Source organism: Lontra canadensis, unplaced genomic scaffold, assembly GCF_010015895.1.
Source record: "Lontra canadensis isolate GAN:19392208 unplaced genomic scaffold, GSC_riverotter_1.0 scaffold213, whole genome shotgun sequence".
NCBI lineage: Eukaryota > Metazoa > Chordata > Mammalia > Carnivora > Mustelidae > Lontra > Lontra canadensis.
In genome coordinates, this window is record NW_022631207.1 from 276,300 (window position 1) to 299,433 (window position 23,134).

The 23,134-nt window shown below is 37.6% G+C and overlaps 1 protein-coding gene across 3 annotated transcripts in view; it reads left to right on the forward strand.

Annotated features, from left to right (window-relative positions):
* The window catches only part of LOC116861945 (A-kinase anchor protein 6), a 416,895-nt gene that overhangs the window by 267,959 nt on the left and 125,802 nt on the right, over nucleotides 1–23,134 (forward strand). For all 3 annotated transcript variants that reach the window (XM_032848880.1, XM_032848882.1, XM_032848881.1), the window contains exon 8: nucleotides 18,280–18,428. In XM_032848880.1, coding sequence (XP_032704771.1) covers nucleotides 18,280–18,428 — 149 coding nt within the window. The remainder of the gene's footprint in view (nucleotides 1–18,279; nucleotides 18,429–23,134) is intronic.

Here is a 23,134-nt window from a genome sequence, read left to right on the forward strand (position 1 = left end):
AGAGGGAGGGGCAGAGGAAGAGAATCTTTGTGTAGACTTCCTGCGAGCCAAGGCAGGGCTCAATCCCAAAACCATTGAGATCATGACCTGAGCTGAAACCAAGAGCTGGATGCTTAACTGACTGAGCCACCCAGGAGCCCTGATAATGGGAGCTTTTGTCTGAAGTTTGTTATATATGGCTTTGAAATGTAATGGAATATTCTTATCCAATATTCAGGTTCTTGTCTTACTCAGAGTAAGCATCTTGGCTTCCATTAGAATTTCCTAACTAAACACAATTATCTACCTTTACATTTTTACTGTAACTTTAGTAAATTGATTAATAACCAATATATTGAAAAGCACAGGGTTTTTCCTAGAAAAATATTTTGATAGTCCCTAAAAATCTAGTTTTAAATAAAATATTTATTTTAAGCTTTAAAATAACTCCTGTGATTCTTTCTTGTATTCATCTTTAAATATTTCTCATTTATCAGTGAATCACATCTCAATATAATATCTAGATACAATGTATTTTCCCTCCTTTTAAATACTTTTATGTTTTCATCTGTTTTTATGGCATGTTACTGCATGTCTCCAGAGACACACAGCATTTTTATTTTCAAGTAAATTTATATTAGTTACAGTCTCCAGCTGTTTTAGATATAGAATCATTTCCTGTCGGTACTGTTTCCAGGACAATTCTTTTTTCCCCTCACAAAAATGAAAAATGTAATTTAACAAAGACATCCTATAATTGCCTTCATATATAGCAAGGTATCTAGCAATCTAAATATTTATTTTATTTAAAACATCTGTCTACATAAAATCTAGTGATTGTCCAGGGCTATATCATCCTTGGGAGAGGCAGCTGCTGCCATTTTTATTTAATTTATAAGGAACCATCAAATATGTTTCCTTAATATTGAATATTCTGCTATTATGTCATATGTGAGTTTCTCTTTTTTTCTTTTCTTTCTTTCTTCTTCTTTTTTTTTTTTAATGAGAATAGCTTACCTTTTTGGTGCTTTCAATTTGTTTAGTCTTTTTCAAATTGGGAAAGACCATTCTTTTGAAAATCACTATGGAGAAATCCTGCAAGAATAATAAGCTTTTGTTAGATATATATCAAAGTATCATAATAAAAATGGTGGCATGCTGCTCGACTCATGTAAGTAACTTACACTGGAATCACATTTTAATTGCCACATCCTTTTAGAGTCACTTGTGTATTTTTGTTTTATTCATAAATAAAAGTATAAAATCTTTATTGTAAAGTCATTCTGCTGATTAGAGCAATCAGTTGATATTTGCTTGTTATTTTTTAGAAAACATATGGAGGAAGATGGAAGCTTCTATAAAAGCTCTTTGTCTTGGAGTTGATACTGAATGTTGCTTATAGAGGAATACATTTATAAACTCTATTTATTGTGCATGACCCTTGGAGCCTAAGATAAAGTGTTTAACTTTTAATAGATCGTATCAATTTAAGCTCAGCTGAATGCCAAAAACAGCAGACATTAGGCTCACAATAGTGTCTAAATGAGAAAGTTTACCTTTTCCAGGAAAGTAATGAAAATATTCCTTTTTGGAACACTAAGAGTATGAAAGGGAAATGATTATGGTTCCCTACTGACATGCAGTTATGATTGACAGGAAAAACCAACATGCGTGCCACCTGAGACATCTTGTTCAGGAACTTTCTGGAGGGTAGTAAATTGGTGTTGGCACAAACACAAAAAAATAAAATGACTTGATTCAGCACTTTTCAATTCTAAATCCCCAAACACTAAAGAAAGAAGTAAATATTCATCAAATGATCAAAATTTATATTGATTTTTATTCTACATTAGCAGCTCAAAGTCGAGATTCTTGACAGGGTGGATGTCGGTTTGAATGATTCTCTTTGAAATGAGGATATAGGCACTGAGCGGAGTGCTACCATGCATTCCTGAGCCATAGGCCCTGATTATTAGAACCCTAGGAGGCTAAATTTTTAAAAGAACAGTATAAAGACACAGTTGTTCAGTTCTGTTTTGATAACTAAATTGTTATTATTAGTATGTAAAGTAATTCCTGTTGTTCCTGCTTCATTCCTTCCTTTCTATCACCATCTAAGGACAACTATTTTATAGAATTTCAAAGGAACTGGAGTGTCCATTGTCGTCACAGAGTTAATAGCGGCATTTGCCAGCATAATTGTACCTGGGAAGGAACTGCCAGTCCTGCAGGGCAAGAGAAGCTAAGATTGTATCTTCACATTATACATCTTTAATTTTTAGTTTCTGCCAGAAAGTAAATAAGGATTCGCTGTAGTGGAATTTTGAAGACAGGACAAGGGCGCAGCGGTAGAATAAAAACACAGACTTGATGCCTGTGTCACTGTGCAGAGATTTGCTAAAGGAACAGTAATGGAGAGACATCGAAATTCTAATCATCCCCTCCAGTCCACACAGTGCAATCACCCTCCCTTCTCACCATAGCTCATGACATAAAATGCTGAATTTTTAATGATTTTAACTACTTGCATTATAAAGAGGAGGTTGGTGGTAGATGAGGCCCTCCACAAAAGCAGTTGTGTGAGGTATTTGGTTCTTGAGGTTTGTTAGGTGGAGGGTAGAGGTATGGTTGTTTTTAATAAGCATCTCATCTTTCATTAAAATGGAGGAAGGAGGCATTTTTCTTTACACCCAAACAAGTTCAGAATAAATAATGAAATTAGCATTCATGTTAATTTTTCCACTGTTTAAATGCTTACCATTTAATAAATACCATTAAGGACATAGCTTTAAAATTGAATTTCCTAAATGTTATCATGAATTTTTTTTTAAGGATTTTATTTATTTATTTGAGAGAGAAAGAGAAAGAGAACAAGCAGGGGGTAGCAGCAGAGGGAGAAGGAGAAGCAGACTCCCGCTGAGCAGGAAGCTGGGGACTTGCAGGCTCAAGGCTCTATCCCAGGACCCTGAGATCATGACCTGAGCCTAAGGCAGAAGCTTAACCAACTGAGCCACCCAGGTGCCCCATCATGAATGTTTTTAATGCTTGCAAACAGCATCAAGTCAGTAGAAATAAAGATGACCTTTTAAAGATACAATATTTTTCACTTAAGTCAGTTATCTTTTGCAGTTATCTGATTTGATTATCCATGTGTCCATGAATGTAAATACAAATCAACCTTGGGAACCTAAGGCTAGGTTTTCTGGAACTGCCAAGATGGTCATAGGAGTTTTGTATCCTAATGCACAAAGATTAGTATATACAGTAGTCTTTGCTGAGTATGATATTGAAGTAGCTTTGAGACACTTGTTAAATATTTGATGTGTATTTAATTTTTAACAATGGGAAAATATTTATATTTGTAAAGACTTTTATAACTCTCTTATCCAAGATAAAAAGAACATTCTAACAAACTTACTGTTTCTCTGTCCACATTTTTGAAGTGTAATACTAGTTTTATCTTTAGGTGAATATTTTAGCTCCTATTATTTAGTATAATTGTTCTGTAATTCTAAGTTACAGGTTCCCTGAAGGCAGGCACCATGTCTGACCCAGATTTGTAACTTACACAATATCTTACACATAACCCTGTCAAGATGTATTTGTCAAATGAATAAATGAAGGCCCTTAATCAATTTTATTATAAAAAATACATTGCTCCTTAGTCCTGTGACGCCCTGCTCCAACTCTGTAGGAGAAGGAGGCTTTGCTATTCCACTTAGTCGTGCACACAGGACTGAAAAACAAGGTGAGGTTCCCCTCCACTGTATTGCCAAATGCTGTTTGTGTTTAGCCAGAATGCAGCTAATAATAAATATTTTCTGAGAGTTCATTTCTACACAGGGGAAATGCATTTTTTAAAATTGATGTGAAGTTGGCGTATAACATTAGGTGCGTTTCGGTAGTACAGCATCATACTTTGGTATTTGTATACACTACAAAGTGATCACCACCATAAGTCCACTTACCGTTCATCACCATACAGTCGTGCCCCTTTGTCCACTTCAACCACAGAAGCTTTTCCTTTTGATGTAATCCATTTGTTTAGTTTTGCTTTTTTCCCCTCTTGCCTTTAGAATTATAACCAAAAACCAAAAAAAAAAAAAAAAAAAACCAAACCAAAACAAAAAAGGACCCATATTGCTAAGACCAATGTCAGGGAGCTTACCACCTAGGTTTTCTTCTGGGAGTTTAATGGTTTCAGGTCTTACAGTCAAGTCTTTAATTCGTTCAAATTTATACCATTTTTATGAATGGTATAAAATAGTGGTCTACTTTCATTCTTTTGCATCTGGTTGTACAGTTTTCCCAACACCATTTATTAAAGAAACTATTTTTTCTCCATTGTATATTCTTGCCTCCTTTGTCAATAATTAATTGATCATATATGTGTGGGTTTACTTCTGGGATCTCTGTTCGGTTCCGTTGATCTATGTGTCTCTGTTTTTATGCTATACCATAATGTCTTGATTACTATAACTTTATTGTGTAGTTTGAAACCAGAGTGTGTGATACCTCCAGCTTTGTTTTTTCTGAAGATTACTTGGGTAATTCAGGGTCTTTTGTGGTTCCATACATACTTCAGAGCTACTTGTTCTAGTTCTGTGAAAAATGCCATAGAAATTTTGATAGGGATTGCATTGCATGTACAGATTGCTTTGGTAGTATGGACATTTTAATAATGTGAATTCTTTCAGTCCCTGGGCATAGAATATCTTTCCATTTATTTGTATCTTCTTCAGTTTCTTTTATCAGTGTCTTACAATATTCAGTATATAGGGCTTTCACCTCTAGTTAAATTTATTCCTAGATATTTTATTCTTTTTGATACAATTATAACTGGGATTATTTTCTTAATTTCCCTTTCTTATAGTTCATTATTAGGCATGTTGAAACACAACGTATTTTTATATATTGACTTTTGTATCCTGCACCTTTACTAAATTCATTTATTGGTTCTAACAGTTTTTTTGGTAAAGTCTCTAGGTTTTTCTGTATCTAGTATTATGTCATCTGCAAATTGTGAGTTTTACTGCTTCCTTTTCAATTTGGATGCCTTTTATCTTTTATTTTTATTTTTATTCATTTGTTTATTTTATTTGCCTATTTGCTGTGGCTAGGACTTCCAGTACTATTTTGAATGAAAGTGAGGAGACTGGGCATCCTTGTCATGTTCCTGATCTTAGAAGACAATCTTTCAGCTTTTATCCATTGAATATGATGTTACCTGTAGGTTTGCCATATATGGCCTTTATTATATTGAAATGTGTTCCCTGTGTACTCACTTTGTTGAGAGTTTTTATCATAAAGGATGCTAAATTTGTCAAATGTTTTTCCTATTGAGATCCTTTGAGATGATCATGTGATTTTTACCCTTCATTTTGTTGATGTGGTGTGTCACATTGATTGATCTATGAATGTTGAACTATCTTGCATCCCTGGAATAAATCCCACTTGATCATGTTGTATGATCCCTTTAATGTATTTTTTAATTGAATTTTTAATACTTTGTGAAGATTTTTGTATTAATGTTTATTAGGGATATATTATACCTATAATTTTCTTTTTTTGTGGTTTCCTTATCTGGTTTTGGTATCAGGGTAATGCTTGCCTTGCAAAATGATTTTGGGAACTTTCCATCCTCTTCAACTTTTTTGGAAGAGTTTGAGAAGAATAGGTTTTAAATCTTCTTTGAATGTTTGGAAGAATTCACTAGTGAAGCCCGTTGGTCCTAGAGTTTTGTTTGTTGGGAGGTTTTGATTACTGAGTTAATCTCTTTTCCAATAATTGGTCTCTCCTGATTTTCTAGTTCATGATTCAGTTTGGAAAATTATATGTTTCTAGGAATTCATCCATTCCTTCTAGGTTGTCCAGTTTGTTGTCATATAGTTGTACATGGTTACAAGTCTCTTCTAATTCTTTGTGTTTCTGTAGTATCAGATGTAACTTTCCGATTTCTTTTCTAATTTTATTTATCTGAGCCCTCTTTCTTTTTTCTTGGTGAGTCTAGCTAAAGGTTTGTCATTTTTGTTTATCTTTGCCAAGAACCATCTCTTAGTTTCATTGATCTCTTCTATTGACTTTTTAGTCTCTATTTCATTGATTTCCACTCTGATCTTTATTTTCTTCCTTCTATTAACTTTGATTTTTGTTTGTTCTTCTTTTTTCTAGTTCATTTAGATGTAGAGTTAGATTGGTTTTTTGAGATTTTTTTGTTTGTTTCTTTAGGTAGGCCTGTGTTGGTATAAACTTCCCTCTTAAACCTGCTTTTGCTGCATCCCATTGATTTTGGTATATTGTATTTCCATTTTCATTTGTCTCCAGGTATTTTTTGACTTCTTTGATTTTTTTGTTGACCCATTGGTTGTTCAGTAGAATGTTGGTTAATCTTTATATATTTGTGATTTTTCTAGTTATCTTGCTGTAATTGATTTCTATTTTCATACCATTATGGTCATAAAAGGAGCTTGGTATGATTTCAGTTTTCTTAAATTTGTTGAGACTTGGTTGGTGGCCTAACATATGATCTATCCTGGAGAATGTTCCTTGCACACTAAAAAGCATGCATATTCTGCTTTTGGGTGGAATATTCTGTATATATCTATTAAGTCCATCTGGTGTAATGTGTCATTTAAGGCTGATATTTCCATATTGATTTTCTCTCTGGATAATCTGTCCATTGCTGTAAGTGGTATTAAAAGTCCCCTACTGTTGTTTTATTGTAGTCCATTTCTTTCTTTAGGACTTTTAATATTTACTTTATATATCTAAGCGCTCCTATGTTGGGTTTATAAATATTTACAAATGTTATATCCTCCTTTTGGATTGCTCCTTTGTCACTATATAATGGCCTTCTTTGCCTTTTATGACATCTTTGCCTCAAAATCTATTTTTTTCCGATATAGGTATTTTAGCACCATCTTTCTTTTTATTTCTATTTGCATGGAATATCTTTTTTCACCCCTTTAGTTTCTGTCTGTGTGTATCCTTAGATCTGAAGTGTCTTATATGCAACATATAAATGGATCCTATTCTTTTTATTCTTTCAGCTACTCTGTCTTTTTATTGGAAAATTTAGTCTGCTTACATTTAGAATAACTATCAGTAGGTATATATATGTTACCATTTTATTGATTTTGTAGTTCCTCTCTGTTCCTTTCTTCTGTTGTGGTTTGGTGATTTTCTTTTAATGTTACGTTTAGATTCTTTTCTTATTATTTTTTGTGCATCTATTGTAGATTTTTGGCTTTGTGGTTATCATGAGATTCACAGGTAATACCCTATATATATAACAGTCTATTTTAAGTTGATCGCATCTTAAGTTTGAGCACATTCTGACAAGTCTACATTTTTGCTCCCCACCCCATTGTGTTCTATTTTTGATGTACTGGTTGACCTTTTTTAATATTGTGTATCCCTTAACTATTATGGTTATAGTTAATTTTACTACTTTTGTGTTTTAACTTTCTTATAGCTTTCCAGTGGTAATCTACTACCTTTACAATATATGTGCTTTTGCCAGTGAGAGTTTTACTTGCACATGTTTTCTTGTTACTGGTTAGTGCCTTTTCTTTTCATCTTAAAGAAGTTCCTTTAATATTACCTGTAAGGCCAGTGGTAATAAACTACTTTAATTTTGCTTGTCTGAAAAACTTCTTATTTTTCCTTTAACTCTGAATGAGTTAAGTAGAGTATTCTTGCTAAGTAGAGTATTCTTGGTTTGAAGTTTTTTCGTTTTAGTCATCTGAATATATCATGCCACTCCCTTCTGACCTGCAAAGTTTTGGCTGAAAAATCATCTGATAGCCTTATGGGGACTCCCTTGTATGTAGCATGTTGGTTTTCTCCTGTTGCTTTTAAGTATTGTCTCTTTAACTTTTGGCATTTTTAATTTCAGTCTGTCATGGTGTAAATCTTTCTGGTTCATCTTATTTGGAACTCTGATTCCTGGACCTGAATTTCTATTTCCTTCTCTAAGTTAGGGAATTTTTCAGCCATTATTTCTTCAGATAACTTTCTTACCCCCTTTTCTCTCTCTTCTCCATCTATAATGTAGATACTATTCCTTTTGATGTTGTCCCACAGGTCTCTTAAGCTATCTTCACTTCTTAATTTTTTTTTTCCTTTTGCTGTTCTGTTTGGGTGAGTTCTTTGCCCTGTCTTCTAGGTCACTGATCTTCTCTTCTAGTTCTTCTAGTCTGATGGTGAACTTGTCTCGTGTATTTTTTTAATTTAACTTAATTTTTTCAGTGTTCTAAAATTCATTGTTTATGCACCACACCCAGGGTGCCATGAAATATGTTCCCTCCTTAATACCCACCACCAGGCCCACCTAACCCCCATTCCCCTCCCCTCCAAAACCCTCAGTTTGTTTCTCAGTGTCCACAGTCTCTCATGGTTCATCTACCCCTACGGTTTTCCCCAATTCACTTTTCCTTTCCTTCTCCTAATGTCCTCCTTGTTATTCCTTATGCTCCACAAGTAAGTGAAACCATATGATAACTGACTCTCTCTGTTTGACTTATTTCACTCAGCATAATCTCCTCCAATCCCGTCCATATTGATACAAAATTTGGGTATTCATCCTTTCTGATGGAGGCATAATACTCCATTGTATATATGACCATATCTTCTTTATCCATTCATCTGTTGAAGGGCATTTAGTTCAGCTTTTTTATTATTCAGCTCTGTGAGTTCTGTTTGGTAATTTCTTATGTTTTCTATCTCTGTTGAAATTCCTACTGTGTTCATCCATTCTCCCAAGTTCATTAAACATCTTTATGACCACTACTTTGAACTCTTTGTCAGGTAGATTACTTATCTCCATTTCATTAAGGTCTTTTTCTGAGGTTTTGTCTTGTTCTTTAATTTGGAACATATTCCCATGTCTCTTCATTTTGCTTGTCTCTTTTTGTTTGTTACTGTGTATTAGATGAATCAGACATCTCTCCAAGTCTTGAAGGAATGACCCTGTACAGGTGATAAAACTTCCTGTTCAACCTCGTTCTAGCTTTTGGTTGTTCCTCAGACCTTTGTGATTATCTAAGTAGCCTGATTTGTTGTTGACAGTTCCCTACTATTGAGGGTGTTCCAAAACCTCCCAGCGATCCAAAGGGAGGGATCTAAGATGGTGCCTAGTTTTAGGGTAATTGTAAGCCAGAACTTCAGGCAGCTTCTTTTAAGATACTTAAATATCTCCAGTCTTGTGGGTCTGCAATCATAAACTCTGATGACTTCTAGACCAGGAGATCTGGAGGTATCCTTTGGGCAACTGTTGCAAGTATCATGGCTTTAGATATGTGTATAAGATATATGTGTAAATACCTTTCTGAGAGGTATCAGCAAGCTTTGGTGAGACCAAAGAAGGATGCGGTTATTGTATCTTCCCACCTACGTTCCCTGGGGGTACCTCTGTAGCCTCTGGATGTATGGCAAGCCTAAAATCTGCCCCTCAGGCCTGAAGCTCCAAGACAAGAAGATAAGCCTTTTTTACATCAAAACTGGAGGTATATTGTAGTCTGGTGTTTGTAGTGCCCTGGGGGTGTAGCCTGCTAAAGACTATCTCTTCAATTGTTTCAGATGTGTGGGAACCTGAAATACATTCCCCTTTGCCACCAAAGCCAGATGCTCAAGGAGCATCCCCTGTGTGGGTTTCATGTTCCCACCAGATACGGTGGGGTGGAATGAGGCTTGAAGACATGGTGAAGAGCACTCAGCCAGCCCTGCTATGGTGCCTGAGGGCTCATGGCTGTAGTGTGTGATGGCAGGGTGTTCAGCTAGCTTAGCCATGGCTGCAGCTCCTGGGGATGGGCACCCCCACCAGAACTAGCCGCCTAAGGGGTGATGTTCCCTCACAGGGCCAACACCAGCAAGACAAAAGCAGAAGGCAAAAATTGCGCCCACTGGTGCTTTTGTCCTCAGAATTCCAACAGCTTTCTGCCTTTCTGGTAGGCACTTTAATATTAACAAATGAATTTCCTTCACTTATGGTCTAGGTGCCTTTCAAACTGTTGCTTCTATGCTAGGTCCCCATGATCCCTTTGAGAGTAGATTTTACATTCCCCAAAGTCCTGTAGTTCTCCTAAAAGGAAGTCCCTTTGGTTTTCAAGACCACACACTTTAGAGGCTCATCTCTCCTTTGCAGTTCCCAATGGCTGGGTGTCAAACCCCTTGCTCCTTAAGGATAAGCTTTGTATTATGAGATCCCTCTTGACTGTGGCTCATGGTGTTACAGGACTTTTTCCTCTGTCGGTGCCTGCTGTTCTTGGTCACGCTGCTTTGAAGAATGAAGAGGAAGACCAGACAGAGTGGTAGGCAGCAAAGCAAGGTTTATTGAGTGATAGCAATGTGTTTAGTACAAAGCTCCTGAGGAGGAAGGGGACCCAGGAGGTTTTATGGGCTTTAGGGTTTTTATGGGCTTGTGGGCAGGCTGTTTTAATCTGATTAACCTTCCCTGTGCCTGTCATCTAAACAGGTTTTTGTCATCTATCTACCACATGGGAAAGGGTGGAGGGCTTCTTCCTCCACTTCCAGGGTAGTGTAACATCCTTTTGACTGTGGTTTCCTCTTAGGGTGTGAGTAGGGGGGAGAGGGGGTTGTCCCTGCCTGGCTGCCTTCCAGTTATCCTTCATCAGTGACACCTGAGGTGAGATTTCTTTCTAGACTGTGTCTCTGTCACCACTCTCAATGTGGCCCTTTTATCCTTTGCTGTGGAGGTGCTGTTCAGTTAGCTTTCAGGTCCTTTTCAGATGAATTGTTCCATATGTAGCTATATATTTGTTGTGTTCATGGGAGGAGGTGAGTGCAGGATTCTTCTACATGGTTATGTCAAACTCTCCTCAAAGGAGATGCATTTTGAATTCAGTCCCAAAGATGAGTTATTTTAGGAAATTATGAACCACCTATAATGATGACAATGGCAAAAATGCACAAAACAACTAGGCTTTTGAGGGGGAAAAAACCAAGTAGCCCTGTAAAGGTGGAAGTTTAAATCCTGGAGTATGGGACAAAATCATGGAGATTTGCAAGTGTAGATTATCTCAACCCTAAGTCCCTGTCAGGGCTCATGGGATTTTGAGACCTGTAGGTGCTTCCAGAAGAAGGGGCAGTCTGGGCCAGTTACAAACAAAATCATGGAGATTTGCAAGTGTAGATTATCTCAACCCTAAGTCCCTGTCAGGGCTCATGGGATTTTGAGACCTGTAGGTGCTTCCAGAGGAAGGGGCAGTCTGGGCCAGTTACATGAGTGTTATACAAGGGAGAGGAAAAAGAGAAGTCATAGTAAATATATAAGGAAGAGAAAAAGGCATGTGCTTAGAGATACTACATCGAAGGTTAAGAAAAGTTTGTGTCATAAAAGTAGGAATGTATTTCCAAATGACAAGCTATTGGCAGGAAAAGTATAGTCTTCTCTCTTTCTCACCCCCCTCATTGTTTAAAGGATCTTCCTGAGTAACTGTGGACTCTTCCAGAAACAAACTGTACCATTGTTAATGTCTCATCCAAAAGCTTAAATTACTCCTCTTTTTTTAAAAATGAGAAATCGGATTTTATTAAGCTAAAACAAGTTCATACCCAGAAGACTTAATACTTCTTTTGAAACATGTTGTGAAGATTACCACATGAAGGCAATAGCTAAAGTTTTCATTCTATATGTGTGTGACCATCCTGGTTAGTTTCTAATGTGCTATATGACATATAAGATCACTCTGTTAGCTGAATAAAAGATTATCAAGTGAATCTTGAATTCTTTTCTCCTTTTTTTTTCCTAGAGAAAAGAAAACAAGTTACATATTTCCTTAATTTTCTTTTGTCAAAGAAAAAATGACCTCCTTTCTAAGTGAGAGTGAAGCCCACGGGTTTCAGAAATCAAGCTGAGGCTGCTGCAGCCTCCAAACAATCTGTTTTATTTCTTTGTACATTTTAAACCATTTCAGATTTTCAAATGCAGTAGAATTTATTCAACCAATTTTTATGGAGTTCCTGTCCTATACCCTGTGCTGTTCTGGGTGCTATTGATGCAGCAACACACACATAGACAGAAGTCTCTGCCCTCAGGAGGCTTCTAATCCACTGGGGGAAGATAGACAATACAAAATAAGTAACATGGTTTGACTAGAAATGGCAAATATGCGTGAAGGAGTATAGGAATTGTACAGGGGTGGGTGTGAGTTGAATCTTTAAGCAGGAGAGCACAGAAGACCTGAATGAGAAGATGACATTTCTGTGAAGACCTGAGGGAGGTTAGGGACTGAGCTGTCTTGCAAACAAGGTCAAGTGCCCCCAGAGCATCCCTACTAACCCTGCTGGAGCAGGTCAGGATAGGTTGAGGACTGAGTACTGACTGTTGGCAAGAGGAATGTGGACAAAAGCCTGACTGGAGTGTATTCAAGAGAAAATCAGAGAGGAACTGGACACAGTGAATATAGAGAGCGTATGTAAAAGTGATTTTGCTGTAACACAGAACAGAGATATAGGGCTTTAGCCAGAGGATAGATTAGTGTCAATTGGTGTCTAGGGATTATTTATCCCCCCCCCCTTTTTTTTTTTCCCTCACCAAGGGAAAAACAGTGGCATTTTTCTGGCTGATGTACTTGTGCTGATGAGAATAAAACAGGAGAGAAAAAACTTAATGCAGTAAAGAAGGACAATTTACTGCAGAGCTGATCATCTTTATGTAGATAAGAGAAGGTCTGGTGCACAGGTGAAGGGATTGGTCTTAGAAATATGGAAAGTTTCCACAGAAACAGGAAGGAAAAGGATGTGGACCCAGAGGCAAGTAGGCAGGTAACTGTGGTAGGAAGCTATGAAGTACAGTATGAATGAGCAGACAGACCTTTAACTGCATGAGTTAAGAAAGAGTGAAATTAATTTTAACGTTTTCAGGATACTTAACCCAGCAAAGGATGCTGGGATATGCAGTGATGATGAAATAATTGACATTTCTTAACTAAATAAGTGCTTTTTAAGCACAAGGGTCAGGGATATGTCCATATGTGATTATAGAAGTGACGAAGTGTTTAATCCCTCAAGATTGTTAGGGAATTTAACCCCCCAAATTTATCATGGGTTAGCCATTTTGTTATTAGATACAATATCAAGGGGAAATATATGGTTGAGTAATTATTCAGGACCCAAAGAAGGTTATTGAATTTGGATCACCACGTACAAAGCCAAATTTAAATGAAATATTTTAGCACACTGTGTCTTATGTTCTGATTAAGTTATTAATTTGTAGTCAGAATCTAAAGAGGAGTATCCCTAGTGACTTAGGCTCTAGGTGCTTATAAAACAAAGGGGGAAACATGCTATTAATGATAAGCAGAGAAGGAATAATACTCAACCTCAGATGAGAAGACAGTGTTTCTAACTTTATTATGTGTACTGGTCTGTTGGGATGGCAATAACAAAATACCACAGACTTAATTTCTGTAGCTTAAACAACCAAAATTTATTTCTCACAGTTCTGGAGGCTGAAAATCCCAGATCAAGATGTTGGCTGGTTTGGTTTCTGGTGAAGCATCATTCCTTGGCTTGGAGATGTCCACCTTCTGGATGTGACCTCACTTGGCCTTTACTCTTCATCTTCTTATAAAGACACTATTCCTAATGGATTAGGGCCCCACCCTTGTAACCTCATTTAATCTTAATTCCCTCCTTAAAGACCCTGTCTCCAAATATGGCCACATTGCAGATTAGGGCTTCAACATATGAATCGGGAGGGAGAGGGTACTAAGACAATAACATTATATTAAAGGTTTACTAGAGGTACAGGTTACTAGAACCTCTTAAGCATTTATTCGGGCCACTGGCCTGATGGAAATTTGATTCCCTTCTCAATGCATTGTTTTTAAAGTATATCAGGAGGTAGGTGCTTTATGAGCATATTTGGACTAACCCGTCAGATGAGTCTCTTGCCATGACAGAAAAAGGAGATGGAAAAAGATGAAGGTCATCACAGAAACAATGACATCTTCTTCTGGCATGTTGTTGGATAGCATCCAAATTCTCTAACCTAACATCCTCTACAGCCAATCCTCTTCACTGTTAGCAGCCAAATGCCCCAATGCTCTAGCCACCATTCTCTGAACATGCCACATCCTTTCATGACTCTAGGCCTTTGAACAGACAACTTACTCTTCCTATAAAGATATCTATCTGCTTCTTCACCTGACAAAATCATACCCATACTCCCAGATCTAGTTCAAATGCCACCTCTCTCAAGCTTTTATTGCTCAATCCTCACTTTTAGACAATTATCTTTTTAATTCCCATCCTCCCCCATATTCATTTCACTTGGCATACTTGTAGCGATCTGTTGGCATAACTCTTTCCTCCAATATACTATAGTCTCTTGGGAAAAGTAGTCCCTTCTTGTTTTGTTCTACTTTGTACCCACAGTCCCTGGTGCGGTTCCTGACACATGATGAAGACCCAATGAATGTATGAGTAATAAATGGATGTATGAGTGTATAATTCAATTATTTAACAATTATTTCCTGAACCCCTCTCATGTTCCAGATACTGCCAAGGTGTGGGGAGTACAAAATAGCAAAGGAAATAGACACAGCCTCATTATGGGCTTGGAGCCTGGAGACAGAAACAGAAAAAGCATAAACCAGTAAATACAAGAATTTTAAATTGTGTTATGTTCTGGGAAGAATATTAACACTGTTCCATAAAAGAAAAGAATAGAATGAATATACCTTTGATAGGGTAGACTGGGAAGGCCTCTCTGAGAGGTGAGATGTCAACTGAGAGCTGAAGGACAAGAAGACGTCATTAGTAAGAGAATGTTCCAGAGAAAGGGGACAATATGTGCAAAGGTCCTGAGAGATAGGAAAGAGCTGTTTAAAGAACTGAAAATAGGCAGGGACGACAGGGGCATGGTGAATCAAGAGAGAGACAAGTAGAAAATGATATCTGAGGTAGGCAAGAACCAAATCTCTTGGGGCATGGAAGTTTAGGGGGTTCTGTTCTGTTTTGTTTTGTTTTTATCCAAATGCAGTATGAAACCAACTTATGTTTTACAAAAACCACTATGGCCACTGTAAAGGATGGTTGGAGGAACAGGAATGGATGAGGAGGGATACACATTAGAAGATATTGTTGTACTGCTGGGGAGAGGGGACGAAGGCTTGGACGAGGCTGACAGACAGGGCCAAAAGGCTGGAGAGACATTTTGGGAGAGGAATCAATGAAATTTAGTGAGTAAATGGCTGTGGGAAATAAGAAAAGGAGTAGTTAATGAGACTTTCAGTTTTCTGACCTGAGCAACACATGGTGCCATTTGTTTGAAAGGGAAGACCTAAGTCCTGAGGGGTGTGGTGAGGATGAGAATGGAGAGTTCTGTTTTGAGTTCTCCTGCCTTAAAATAAAAACAAGTAGCAACATTAGGTGGTTGGTTAGATATGTAAGTGTGGAGCTCAGAGGAGAAGATTGGAAGCCATTACTATATAGACTGCATTGAAAGCCATGGGAAATAGTATCAACAAAGAAAAGTAGTCTAGAATTAAGCCCTGAAGCAACAACAACCAGTGATCTCAGCTATGATTCAGAAATCAATCAATGAGCTATCGTAAGACAGATTTGGGGGTGGTGGAGAAGGAAAAGAGGGAGAATGATAGAGAACCCATCACATTAGGTCAGCCAAGGGGTAATGCAGACTTCAAGGAGAATAAGTGAGAAGGATCCTCTTTCTGGCATCATATATGCTCTCCCATGGCATTCTCATTTCATCTCCTAATGCCAACTGTTGCTTCTAGGTTTATATATTAGGCTTAATATTTCCACTTGCTTACTGAACATCTCATTTTTGTATTCCATCAGTCCCTCAAACCAAAAGATTCAAATCCAGCTCATCTGTTTCATCCATCCATAGTGCTCTTTTTTAAACACCTACTCCCATTGATGGCACATGGGCCTCTTTGACCAGGAGGTAACAGGTTGATCTGTCACTGAATCTATTCTCTCTTACTCCTTTTTATTTTCCTTAATGATATAAGTTGCCAATTCTATTGATAACCCATCAGTAATGTTATTTAATCAAGCTGAGCTAAATTATAAAATATAGTCCAAAAATATCCTCTACTATCATAAATATTAGTAAATAAAATTCTTTTAACCAGAGATCCAGTTTTACTATTTTTTTAAGAAGTGTACTTTCTTCAAATCTTCCTCCTAAAAATTTATCTTCAGACTAAGATATAGTATGAGAAAAATTTAACCAGTCTGCAGAGAGATTTAGACTGGCAAAGCCATTCAACCTTAGCAGAAGGAGCTACTTTGGTTCTATTTTTATCATCACTTTTAGGAATGAATCACTGAAAGCAGAGAGGGAAATAGAGATGGATAGGAAAGACTTGGGCCGTCTAATTCATCTCTTTGTTAGTGCAGGGAAGTTTCCTATGTCAAATGCCTGTGGGATGTTGTGCAATAAAAGTCTTACATTGCAACATTTCAATCATTTTCATAGTGACTAATTATCTTTTAAGTTGCTCTCAGCATTGTTCTCTGGACTCTTTTCCATGTATCCCTGTCATATGTGAGGCGTGTCTCTTTGTACACAGAGATGGCCTAGGATCTCAAAGGGATGAGTTCCAATTATTTTTCGCTGGCAGTGGTGTCTACATGAAGTTGACCTCACTCTTGATGACTCTTTTTGTGACCAGTGGCACACATTTGTGAGATCATTATCCAGAACAAGGAGTGGTCCAGTTTGTTGCCTTAGGATGGTTAAAAACTAATGAGAACCTCTAGGGATCAGACATGGTTCTTGGCATGTAATGGTGCAGATACACTATTTGAATGGGGTTTTCAACAGAATACTTGATGTGGGATGATCTCCTCATTATCTGTACAGTCTTGAAGGGAAAGGTAGAAAAGGGTTAGCATTTGGGAGGATTATTGTTTTTCAGTTCTTTGATTATTAATTTCCAATTAGTTTAGGCAAGAGAGGTTCACATGAACCAAATGCAGATTATAGTTTTTAACTGACTTCTGAAACTTCAATGATAAGAATATAGTAATTTTTGCATTTTTTTAAAGTTCCTCCTCCGTAGTCTACAGCACTCATAATTAACTGCTTGTAGAAAGCAACAACTTAGGAACTCTGGAATGGCTTGAGATCTTACATTTCATAAACCACCCTTTTCATTTACAGAGTCCTGATTTGCTCTTTTAAACAGCTGCCACTTTATAATGCTGCTTGGGGTTTGTTTTCTCTTCCACGGTCAAGTCTATAAAGACCAAGATCAGGCAAAAGGCCTTGGTTGGCTTATAAATAGCAGAAGGTCTTGTCTGACGTGGCTTTTCTTAAACGTTGTGGAATGCTGGCAACTACCCAGCAGCTGACCGAGAACTGTTTTTAACACAATATGTAATTAAATTAAAAAGAAGTAACAGTTTGAAGGCTTATCAGAAATGTGAACAGACGTGCCTGGATTTAGTGAGGTAGGGCCAAAAGAAAGAAGAGTTCCTTTGGTCCACAGTGCACGCGAACTCAGCATTTTCCCCTCCCTGTTACCATGGGCAAGGATTCTTGGTCTCATCTGGTGTTCTGGGGAGCCCTAAAGCCACAGGGATCATAACAGCTGCAATAAATAAAGCATCTATTCAGTACATTTCGATGCCAAATATTATTCAGCATTCTTTTGGCCTTGGCTTGATAGAAAACAGCATGATGAACTTACTACCTCTCTTTACTACAGTAAGCCTCAAGTAACTCTGAAAGATATAACAATTCAAACCAACACAGCAAAATCACTATTCCTTCTGTTTTTAAATTAAGATGATAATACAGAGGACCCAAAAAATGTAATAAACGAAGTCTATTGTCTCTAGTGAAGATGTATGAGAATTGGTACTAGGCTTTTTTATTCTTCTCAGGGAAGATAATGAGAAACGTTCAGAATATGTGTCCATGCAAATGTATGGGTTGGAGGGAGATCTTTAAAAAATAAATGTTGCATATGTGGCAATATGAGGAAGAATATTATTAAGGAATTTCACAGAATTTTTATGTAAAATCTCATCATACAGTATTATGATCTCAGGGATATTTGGTGATATTTACTGAGTCTTTTGAGAGTTCATTTATTCAGGTCGTATTTTAAGGAGGAACTTATAAGATTCAGATCTAAAATATAATTCTGTAATATGCCCAGCTGATCCCATTAAATCCAGCCCGAAAAGGAGCAGTATAATGATGTGAACAATTCCCATTCTTTGAGTTGTTACACCTCACTTGAAATGCATTCCTTCTGGATTAACACAGCAGTTCCTCTTTGTTTCTCTCTCCAGACTGAGGTTCAGCTGTGCTACCTGGAAGCACAAAGAGATGCTGTTGAGCAGATGTCCCTCAAGCTCTACAGTGAGCAGTACACCAGCAGCAGCAAGAGGAAAGAAGAGTTTGCCGATATGTCAAAAGTTCATTCAGTGGGAGGCAATGGGTAGGGAGCTATTCGTTTTTGTTGTTTGTTGCTAATCTCTACTTTTTCAGTGATTCGCCACCCAGTTGGTGTGTGACAGGCATTTCCTCCTCAGCACACAGACCCAGGCAGGCTCGGGAGAGGAGGCATGTGTGTCCTGTTGCATTTGTGCAGGAACTGTGGATTTTAGTCGCCCCTGTCATCTAGCCCAGGACATCCTAACTTGGTGGTTCTTTTTTCAAAGCAGCCTTTTTACAAGTTTTGAATCTCTGTTTCAAAGCAGATATGGTAGGAGCGTTTGTGGAACTACACTGGGCCTATGGTGTTGGTCTTTCTTCTTCATAAATCTTTTTTCTGTGTTTTGTCCCCCTTTTAAAATTTTACCATTTATTTTAAGGTCTACCCAAGGAACTTTTAAATATCAAAAGCTCACTGGAAATTTGGGAGAACATAATTTTCCTGACAACACAGATATTTAATAATTCTTTAGAGACCCTGGGTTAGCCACTAGGCATCACATAAAGTCAATTGGAATAACAGACTAGCGCTAGCATTGCCTATGGTATGTGAAAGGACCAAACAGCTTCAGTGACCCACCAGTTTCATTCGTCCTGAGACATATGGCTGTATTTACCTTATACTAACTCCCCATACTATTAAATAATTAACTCATGCCTTCAGATATTTCCAGGTGGCTTTAAAGTTACGCAAATATTGTGTGTGTATACGTACGGTTTTTTCTCTTTTTGTCTTTTCAGGCTCAGTTCTATTATTTTATAGGTAATTATTAAAGGATAAAAGAGTACTAATTAAATTTAATTATTTCATTATTTTAATGACTTAATAATAGTATACTCATAAAAATGGAAACAGTAACCTATTTCAGTTTTATACATGAGCCAGACAGCACGGGGGAGAAACTGTTCCCCCAAGTTCCATTACATGTTATTAAACGTCATATAAACCTATGGGGTGTGACTGTAGCCAAAATATTTCCTGAAAAGTCAAGAGGAAAGAAATCTTTTCATGCATTTGTTTGCATTTGTATTTTAAGTGCTTATAGTTACAGATATTTGGGGATAAATTAAGTACCGATTATAAATTCTGTCTTGTGATATAACCCAGGTTCTAAGAATCCAGGGAGAGGAGAAGAGTCATAATTCTATTTAGGAAATGGCAATGGACTTTTCAAATATTCAAATTTCAAATTTTCAAACCTATGTAGTTTGCTGCTCTAGCAGGGTTATTTTATAAATAAACACATTATGTATATATTTGATTTATCTTATGTGATTCAGGAGATGTTCCTAAGGACTCATAAAAAGAAAAGCATAGCAGCAAATAAGAAAGAAAAGGTTAAATCTTGGAGCATGAACAATAAGCTGTTTTGAGGCTTTAATGTGCTTTAATTTCTCTCAATGCCTAAATAGTCTTTGGTGTGGATGCAAGCACAAACTTTAGGTCACATTCTCATGTTTTCTAAAAGCCCTGGGGACTGAGCGGGCGCCACGTGCTTCTGACCTCAGATTCCAAGGACTCAACCTGAGTACTTACTCTGGGCTCCACAAATCATACATTTGCCCTGGGAATTGCTTAGTCAACAACAAGCATTGTTCTGTGAAGTGGGAGTAGGTGAACTTGCCTGATATCCTTTGTTTATGCTCCTTGGGGTGCTGAAGGCTGTGCATTGTGCAGTGACTGAAGAGTGTGCTGAGGAAAGGCAGCTATTAATCCTAAGGACAAAAACCATATACTCCTTTCTATTTTCTGTTTATATACAGAAAAGCATTGTTGGAGGAATGCATGTGGGTGAGGTTATCTGGGGTGTCCTGCCCCTAAGACTCCCTGCTCCCACAGTCAAATCCTTAATTCTGGAGCCTTAAGAACACAGCCTTGTAAAATTATCTGCTCCAATGATACATAAACCTCATTAACCGTTCCTTTTGTTGCATAGAATGAGCATTGTTTCCAATAAGCAACTGTGGGAACAGTGTGGGCTTTCTAGGGTCTTCATTCCAGATACAGATGTCCAAGCCACCAAAGAGAAAATTAAGCCAGTGATACAATTCATGTGTTTTTATTTCCTCCCCATGTCTACATGAGTACTAAGAGTATGTGGTTGAAAAAAATGTATAAGCTACTCCAGGGAAGACTCAGCTGCTGGATAGAATGTGATCTTAAATTTCTACAAAGTTTACATAACCACAGTATTGCTTAGAAATGAATTTTAACTTCTCTGGCTTGATGAAAAGTTCGCCATCAAGGTGATAGAACAGAACTTATATACAACTACGAACTGTGTGTTTAACCGTCGTGAATATGTGTGGCGGAAAGATCTCCCTGAGTGTATGTGAGGCTGTGTGAGCACTAGTAACAGCGTTGTTTACCTATGGGAGACATTTGGCACTGGCTCCCGCATCACAAAACGGGAAACTGGCTTCCAGGAGGGACATGCGATGCATGAGTCATTCTCTGTGGGAGCAGACTGTTGTTTTTCATGCCTGCCAATTTAAATGAAAGCGCTTACAGATGGTTTTGTTTCTTTCACCCAGTCAATATTCCCTGAAGGCCTACTGTGTGAGTGGCACGATGACCTGAGCAGAGTTTATCAAGAACACTTAACCTTCTGTATATTTTGTGAAGTGTACCCATCTCTTCCTGACACCTCTTTCTATCAAGAGGTTGTCTGATTTCATTTTTGAAATGAATTTCAGAGATGCTGTTTAATTCACTAAGTAGCATCCTACTTGCTGTCAGGACTTACTGTCGATCACAAACCATGTCTTTTGTTCAGTTTATAAATCATAGTACTGGACGGCAAAAAGGCTAGGTGACTGGCATGCCCGGGATGATTGTTTAAGTTGCAGCTGAGACCTCAGTGCTGAGTGGACAGTTCACTCTGAGGATTTCATTCAGACCTTGAGAAACACCTTCTTCCTCTGAATCCTCTGCTGTGGGTATTCCATAGTGTATGAAATTAAATTATGGTATTTTTCTACTCTGGAGAAATTGAAGAGTCTTAAGGAGATTTCATTAAAGCCACAAGGAAGTTTGGGCAAAACGATTGGGAGGTAAGCATAAGTGAAAATAAAATCAATTTCATTAATTTGCCAAATATTACTGATAGGAAGTATAGAGATTAAAGGCCAAAAGGAGATGCTCACAGTTTGGTAGGAGGCGCCAGTTTGTAAGCAATGTAGACGAAAGGACCGTTAAGTGATAAGTTTGAGGTCTTTATTGGGTAGGGGCTGTGGCTCCTGGAAGGCAGAGCTCAATTCTGACCGTGGTGGGGAACTTGGAGCAGATCAGGAAAGACAGCAGAGAGAGGGTTATGGACTTGGTCCATAATTTTTGAAAGAAGGCTTGGTCAGTGATGGTGAGCATCTTTTCATGTGTCTGTTGGCCATCTGTATGTCTTCTTTGGGAAAGTGTCTAAGTGCTCTGCCCATTTTCTAAAAATTGGATTATTTGGCTTTTTGGTGTTGAGTTGTGTAAGTTCCTTATATACTTTAGATATTAACTTTTGATCAGAAAGGTCATTTGCAAATATCCTCTCCTATTCAGTAGGTTGTCTTTTTGTTTTACTGATGGTTGCCTTTGCTCTGCAAAAGCTTTTTATTTTGGTAGTTTATTTTTGCTTTTGTTTCCCTTGCCTTAGGAGATGTGTCTAGAAATATGTTGCTGTGGCTGATGTCAGAGAAATTACTGTTTGCCTGTGTTCTCTTCTAGGATTTTTATGGTCTTGGGTCTCACATTTATTTAGGTTTTTAATCCATTTTGAATTCATTTTTGTGTATGCTGTTAGAAAGTAGTCCAATTTTGGGGTGGTTAGGTGTTCAGTCAGTTAAGCATCCGACTCCTGATTTTGGCTTAGATCATGATCTTAGGGTTGTGAGATCAAGTCCCACAGCTCTGCACTGGGCATGGAGTCTGCTTAAGATTCTCTCTCTTCCTCTGCCTCCTGCTCTCTATCTCACCCTCTCTCTCTCAAAACAAGAGAAAGTAGTCCAGTTTTTTTTTTTTTTAACATGTAGCTCTCCAGTTTTCCCAGCACCATTTTTATTGAAAAGACTGTCTTTTCTTCATTATATATTCTTGCCTGTGTGTATTGCATCATTATTTACAATAGACAAGGCACAGAAGTAGCCTAAATGTCCACTGATAGAGGAATGGATAAGGAAAACGTGGCATGTATACACAATGGAATATTACAAAGTCATAGAAAAGGATGAGATCATACCATCTAAAACAACATGGATAGACCTAGAGGGTATTAGCTAAGTGAAATGAATCAGACTGAGAAAGACAAATACCATAAGATTCCATTCATAAATGGGGTCTAAAAAAAATGAACAAACAAAAAGCAGAATCAGAATGATAGCTACAGAGAACAAGCTGACGGCTGACAGAGGGGAGGGGGTAGGAAGTAAGCAAAATGGGTGAAGGGGAAAGGAAGATATAGGCCTCCAGTGATGGAATAAGTCACAGGAACATAAAGCAGAACATAGGGAATACAGTCCATCATATTGTAATAGTGATGTAATGGGACAGATGGTAGCTATACTTATGGTGAACATAGCATAACGTACAAACCTGTCCAATCACTAAGTTGTACACCTGAAACTAATGTAATATAATGTGTCAACTCTACTCAAATAAAAAAGAAAGAAGGCTGGATCAGGGGAAGAGCTTTTCAGTTTAATCTGAACAAATGTTTATTGAGCACC